This window comes from Chiloscyllium punctatum, chromosome 24, assembly GCF_047496795.1.
Source record: "Chiloscyllium punctatum isolate Juve2018m chromosome 24, sChiPun1.3, whole genome shotgun sequence".
In the NCBI taxonomy this organism is placed as follows: Eukaryota; Metazoa; Chordata; class Chondrichthyes; order Orectolobiformes; family Hemiscylliidae; genus Chiloscyllium; species Chiloscyllium punctatum.
Genome location: NC_092762.1, coordinates 59,945,316 through 59,952,852, shown reverse-complemented (window position 1 = coordinate 59,952,852; position 7,537 = coordinate 59,945,316). Strand labels below are relative to the sequence as shown.

At 40.2% G+C, this 7,537-nt stretch overlaps 1 protein-coding gene across 8 annotated transcripts in view; it reads right to left on the bottom strand.

Annotated features, from left to right (window-relative positions):
* Positions 1 to 1,625: 1,625 nt before the first annotated feature.
* LOC140494598 (cortexin-1-like) overlaps positions 1,626 to 7,537 on the bottom strand; it is a 29,049-nt gene continuing 23,137 nt past the window's right edge. For all 8 annotated transcript variants that reach the window (XM_072593945.1, XM_072593947.1, XM_072593948.1 and 5 more), the window contains one exon: positions 1,626 to 5,055. In XM_072593945.1, coding sequence (XP_072450046.1) covers positions 4,659 to 4,940 — 282 coding nt within the window. In that variant the 5' untranslated portion in view covers positions 4,941 to 5,055 and the 3' untranslated portion in view covers positions 1,626 to 4,658. The remainder of the gene's footprint in view (positions 5,056 to 7,537) is intronic.

Sequence of the window (7,537 nt, the reverse complement as noted above, 5' to 3'; positions counted from 1 at the left end):
CTGTCATTCTGTCTGGTCATTCTGAGCATAAAATTATCCCAGAGGGAATTAGATAGCTATGTGGCTAGAGATTAAGAGGCTGGGCATCCCCTCTCAACTCTTAATTAGTTTAACTAAGTTAATCATTTCCTTTTATAAGGAGCATCCGACACTTATTGATTTCATACAATGCAATTGCTTGTGCACAAACTGAATCAATAAATTTAAATCAAGGAATCCAATTGCCCAGAAACAGACATTAATGCACGGTAACAGTCTGCTGAGCAGATCACAAACAGTACTCCTAATAGTTCTGTTCAATCTAAGAATTAATTTGAAAGCTGTGCCATTCCCTAATGGCTATAAAGAATCTTGTAGAGTGGACCCAGAGCCATAACTAATCAATATATATTCCTGTGCTTTGTATTAATGTTGTTCTTGGTTTCCAAACCCAGCCAAGAGTACACTGGAACCTCAACTATGCACAAAATGAGGAATTCTGTCAGGTTGCCAATTAGTATATTTTAAAATTCATTCAATAAGGTGTGCGTGTTGTTAGCTGAGCCAGCATCTATTACCTATCACTAATTGCCCTGGAGATGCTGCATTCTTGAACTGCTATATTCTGTTTGGTCTAGACAAACTCACATAATGTTGGTTGTTGGTTTGGAAGATACTGTCTAATGACATTTGGTGAATTTCTGCAAAACAGCTTGTAGATGGTACACTCTGCTGCTACTGAGCATCAATGGTGAGGCAAGTAAATGTTTGGGGATGATGTCTAAGAGAGACGGAGAGAAATTTTTCACTGCTTTTCCCTCTATGTTGCATTTTTAATCTGGTTTTATTCCTCTCTCATTAGAGCACATGGCTTTTAGGTGGGGTAAAGGGTATCACAAGTGTGTAGGACAGCTGAAATAAACAGGTACGTCTTAACTTGTCTGTCATTGTTATATATATCTATGTTTGAGCAATAGACATACATGATGTAGGAATGGGAATGATATGTCCTATTCTCCCTTAACATAGTTCCTTTCGGAGGAAATTTACATCCAGTTGTCTGGTCTGGAATTGAAACAAGATATTTGATAGGATTCTGCAGAGGAAACCAGAGAGGGAGAGAGAGAAACTCACCCAACATTAACTTCTGATAACCACTTTCCTATCTTTTAACTAATGTATATCCATACTGCTACCATCCCCTTCATAAGGTTTCACTTCCTCCGCATCCCTATCTGATGAGGGAATCCAGACCAGGCAATACAATCTTAAAATACAGCACCCCATTACGAACTGAATCAGAATGAATGTTTTCGTGTAAAAGCAACTGGGCAGTGAGAATGTAGAATGCACTACCAGCATCTACGGCCATTTTTGGATCAGATGAAGTTTTCTAGACTGAGATTGGAAAATGACAACAGTGAATATGGAGCAATATCAGGTAAATGAATTTAAACGACAAATCAGTCACTATCAAATTTAATGGCACAATGGATGCAAACACTGAACATCTCACTACTTTTCCTATTGATGCAAAATGTGAAAATTGGTTTTGTTTTAACAAATGGCTACAGCCTACATTATGGAAGCAGGCCATTCAGCTGATCCCAACCATCCAAACAGCAGCCCACCCAGACCCACCCTATCCCTACATTTTCCATGCCTAATCCACCTAGCCTGCGCACAGTTGGCAATTTAGCATGACCAATCCATCTAACTCGCACATCTCTGGACAGTGGGAGGAAACCGGAGCAAACTCACACACAGGGAGAATGTGCAAACTCCATGCAGTCACCCAAGAATGGAATTGAACTTGGGCTCCTGATGCTGTGAAGCAGCAGTGCTAACCACTGAGTTTTTGTCCTATGCTAAGTTCATTGCGTACATAATTTGGTTAAACATTCCACTTCAGACCAACAATGAGAGGTTCTGATAAAATAAACTGAAGTTAGACTTAACAGAAAATCAATGTGTGCACATATGCACAATGTAGTTTGAGATTTCTGAACCATTGTTTTTAAGACTGGACTACATGACCTTGTGTTTCACTCCAGAAAGCATAAGGATAATACTTGTCTAAACAGCCACTAAGAACCATAAGGCTGGAACTAACCAATATTAGTTCTATATATTCTAAACACAGTTCATTCTAATCTAAATTGAAATGTAAATGACTCTTTTGAGTCAATGCAAAGATCTTCTCAGTAAAGTCAGGGAATTTGGAATCTTACTTTAAAGATATACTGAGGCTTGTTCTGCAGACCTCATCACATCCTTCGCCAAGCTGTTCCAGTACAACTACAACATTGGCATCAACTGGCAATGTGCAAACATTACCTAGGTACATCCTTGCCACAAAAAGCAGAAGAAATCCAATCCAGCTAATTTCGCTCCATCAGTCTATTCTAAATCACCAGCAAAATGACGTAACGTATCATTAACAGAGCTACTAAATGGCATTTACTCAGCAATAACTGATTCACTGATGCTGTTGGGTCTTCCAGGGAAACCACTTGGCTCCAGACCTCACTGAAAACATAGTCAGCACATGAACAAAAGAATTGTATTCCAGAGATAAAGTGAGGGTAAATCAAGGAAGTATTTAACAATTTGTGGCATTAAAGTCTTAACAGCAGTGAAATCAGTGTGAATCAAAGATAATTCTCCACTGATTGGAGTCGTACAAAGGAAGATGGCTGTTGGAGGCCAATCATCTCAATCTCAGGAAGCCCCTGCAGAAGTTGCTCAGAGTAGATATTTTTTAATCTATCTGTTCAAGAGAAGTTATCACACACTTCAGGAACAGGTGACCTTGAACCCAGGCTTTCCAGCTCAGAGGTAAGGACACAATCACTGCACCATAAGAGCCCTTAAAGCTCCTCAGAGCTCTATCATCTTCAGCTGTTCAATCAATGGCCTTCCCTCCAAGGTTAGAAATAAATATGTGTATGATGCTTGCACAGTGTTCAATGCCATTCACAACTCCTTGGATACTGAAATAATCCATGTCCATATGCAGCAAGATATGGAGAACATTTAGGAATGGGCTGACAGTGGCAAATAATGTTTTATACAAGTGCCAGGTAATGATTATCTCCAACAAGAGAGAATCTCACCAACACCTTGTACAGTCAATGGCATTACCATCATTGACACACCTCTACCCTCCATCCCTCCACCGCAACCCACCCAATCAATATCCTGGGTCACCAGTGACCAGAAATGTAACAATACCAGCCATATAAATACCGTGGCTACAAAAGCAGGTCAGAGGCTGAGACATCTATGGGATGTACTGCATCTTCCAACATCCCAGTGCTTGTCCACCACTCCACATGGTTTCATTTAAGAGAGTGATGGAATATTCTCCACTTCCCTGAATGGGAGAAGATCCAAAATACAACAATTATCCTGATCAAAGCAGCTTTTTCCTCCAAACCTCCAAACCAATTTTCCTCGAGATAATTTAAATAGTACTCCCCACAAACGCAACTTCTCCAGAGCCTTATGCTAATTTGTGACAGTCAGTCAGATTCTATTTTGGTTTAAAATGCACAACTATCGAATTGTAGAATTCTACTGGGGAGAGCGTTGTGTGCACCCTCCTACAATCTTTACTTAGAAACTGAAGGAAAGTATTGTTTGGAAATCAGATGCATGAGTGGATATCAACATGGCCAGCTTACTGAAATTCTGAAAGTTCTATTTGGAACAATGTTGCCTTAACTTCACAATTGGGTTAAATCCTGGAACTCCCTCCCCAATTGCACTATGGGTATGTGCCTATACCACAAGAATTACTGTAGTTCAAGAAAGCACCAAGCTTCTTGATGACCATGGAGATGGACAATAAATGCTGGCTTTGCCAGCGATATTTATGCTCCATGAATGCCATTAAAAATCCAATCTTCCAGAAAATTCCAGGAAGTGTGTCCTTGTGCTCTGCAGCTTGCCGGGCATGTCGTCTCGATCAATTGATACACCAGTTTATGGCAAGACTGAGTGATCAAAGGAGCTTTTAAAAACTGGAAACTCAGAACCTCTTCAAATTTAACATTAATCATACTAACTAACATTTTGGCTAGCAAAGCAATCTAAGAATTTGACATCGTTTGCTTTTCTCCTGGCTCTGAGAGAGCTCGGTTCTGAAATTAATTAGCAACTTCACCCACTGTCTTTCTGGATCCCTCCATTTCTTTATCTCTTTCTGCATATTTTGCTCTGCTTTCCTCTGCTGTTTCACTAATGAGAATTCCCATTCTAATTTTTTGAGTTATTACAAACAACCCTATGCCCTGTTCAAGCTAATTGAAGTTCTTCTTTGTAATCACTAATGAGAAAATGATTCCGAACACAACCAATAAAGGGGTACAGTCACTGGTTTGCAACAGCCCCAGGTTCCAGAGCTGGACAGTAAACACTCTGCCATTCAAGAGCTGCAAGCTGATTTAACAATGTCACTCATGTTGCATTATACCACATGTACCAGTGATTTAAAACACTGCGAGCAAGACCAAGAAAGAGACTGTGCCTAGATAATAATGCAAGCTCAAGGAACAGATTGTATCTTGACCAGAATGTACCTTCAAAACATTAAGAAGCCAATTATTTGTAAACTAAAACAGAAAATAGAATTAGCAGCTGAGCAGAGGCAAAGGCTTCAGAAATCACTCCTGACTTCACACCAAGGCATAGTCGAACTGTCCCCTCTCCAGCCCGTCTTTGCCATCAGACCATGATGAAGCAGGCATCCTGCTGTAGGGGTCCAGCAATATCCGAAAACACCGAACCACCAGGATTATCAGGAAAACCAATAAGAAAATTACAAATGCAAACACAGTTTTTTGCTCAGCTCCCATAGGCACTGAGTAGTTGGGGTCCCCATTGAGATCCATAGTTGTTGAAGCCAATAGTTCATCATCGACCGTAGACATGTCATTCATTGTGGTAACATCATTCATCGCCAGGCGTACTCCTGCTGGGCTGTTAATTAGCTCTTCAAAACGCGAAAAGTAGATGCCTTATTCGTCATCGGTCTGTCAAGGTCACACCAGCAAGTTGAGCTATTTACTCCCTCTGCAAAACAATAAACAGTTAGCCCATTGATAATTCATACAGTACTCCCCACAAGTGCGAGTTCTCCAGAGCCTTATGCTAATTTGTGACAGTCAGTCAGATACTATTTTGGTTTAAAATGCACCATTATCGAATTGTAGAATTCTACTGGGGAAAGTGCCGTGTGTATCCTCCTACAATCTTTACTTAGAAACTGAAGGAAAGTATTGTTTGGAAATCAGATGCATGAGTGGATATCAATATGCCTGGTTTGATGAAATTCTGAAAGCTCTATTTATCAGAATACATGCAGTATTAATGTATTGGTGAACACGGTTTATTAATTGAAATGATGTGGAGGAGTTGGTGTTAACTAGGGCAGACAAAGTTAAAAATCACACAACACCCGGCTATAGTCCAACAAGTTTATTTGGAAGCACTAGCTTTCTGAGTGCTGCCCCTTCATCAGGTAACTGTGAAACAAGATCATAAGACACAGGATTTGGGGCAAACAGTTACAGTGTCATGCAAGTGAAACAATATATTGAACAAACCTAGATTGCTGTTAAGTCTTTCATCTTTTAGAATGGGTTGCAGGTTTCGGTTAATTAATATGTAAATCCCAGAACTTCTTTTAAGTCACATTTTCGAGATAACATAAGGTTTTATTAAAAAAAAAGGTGACATCTCAGCTCAGACAATGCATTAAAGGTGTGAGGTTAGAGACTGTCTGTATCCCAATCTTGAGTCAGACTAGTTCGATTTCCAAGTAGGAATTTATAAAATATTCCATGGATTGACTGCCTGCACTGACTGCCTGCAGGTTGTGCGTTTTTTAAGTAAAATAGAATGTATCTGCAAATATAATTCTGCAAGTGCAAGTTCATCCCATTGACTTATTGGTGTATATATATGTGCATGAGAGACAGAGAGAGTGCATATAAGTTGTGCCTGAGTGTGAGAGTGTGTGTTTGCGCGTGTGCATGCTTAGTAAAGTGTGTGTGTGAATGTGATAGAGTATAAGTCTGTGAGAAGATGTGTGTGTATGTAAGAGTGTGTGTATGAAAGAAAGTCTGCAGTGATTGTGTGAGGATGTAAGAATGTGTGTGTGTGAGCAATAGAGAGAGTAGAGAGTGTATAGTGTAGTGGGGTCACCTGTTGTGTGACATGAATCCAAGGTCCCGGGTAGAGGCCATCATCATGGGTTCCGAACTTGGCTATCAGCTTTTGTGTTGTTATGTATCCCGAAGTCTGCCTTAGAGGATGGTCATCTGAACATCCAAAGCACTAACCACTGAAGTCCCTAACCACTGAAGTGTTCACCAACTGAGACCAAGCAGACGCTATGACATCAGATGAATGGACAACGCTCAACAATCGCCAGACAGGGGTGTTCCCTCCCAGTCAGGGAACACTTCAGTGGTTTTTGCAACCCATTCTAAAAGATGACAGACTTAACAGCAATCTAAGTTTGTTCAATACATCAGAGTCGAGAGTGTGGTGCTGGAAAAGCACAGCAGGTCAGGCAGCATCCAAGGAGTAGGAGAATCAACGTTTCGGGCATAAGCCCTTCATCAGGAATTCTCCTGCTCCTCAGATGCTGCCTGACCTGCTCTGCTTTTCTAGCACCACACTCTCGACTCTGAGCTCCAGCATCTGCAGTCCTCACTTTCTCCTTGTTCAATATATTATTTCAGTTGCATGACACTGTAATCTTTTGCTATAAATTCTGTGTCTTATGATCTTGTTTCACTGCTACCTGATAAGGAGCAGTGCTCCGAAAGCTAGTGCTTCCAAATATACGTGCTGGACTATAACCTGGTGTTGTGTGATTTTTTTTTAAACTTTATTACTTAAAGACATTGTTAATTAAAATTTATTTGTAGTTTGGTGAATAGATTTTGTTGTCTAAAATAGGTCTCTTCTGTGCTAAAACCTTTTAAGAGAAAGAATTAAAAGAGTTTGTTTTAAGAATTGAGGATTCCACGCAACCTTGGGATAGAATTAAAAAGACAGTACAAACTCAGCATGCATAGAAACTGAGAATGAGTAAGCAACTGTTGTTAGTCATGCTTGGTTTTTGTTCTTGACCATTTTTACACTTCTTTTTGCTGGCATATAGTGCTGTCAACATCTCTGTATCTCACTCACTTAGTCTTCAATTGATTAGTCAACACATTAACTTTAGGTCTCCCAAGTTATCCTTTATGTTGGAATCACTTCAGAGAGATTTCACTAGTCTGATTCTGGGATAACAGGATTCTCCTACCAGAAAAGGTTGAGTACTTTACGTCTTTAGTTCATCCAGGTTTAGAAAATGAAAGATGATGTTATTGAAATATCAGGGGGTGTCTAACAGGGTAGATGCTGAAAGGATGTCCTCTTTCCTAAAACAAAGGCTCTCCCATTTAAGACAGAGAAGCGAGAAGGAATTTCTTCTTGTTGGGCACAGCTTCCCAAACAGAGGTTGGAACCCCAAGCAGGGTCGTGAGCTGAAACTTTG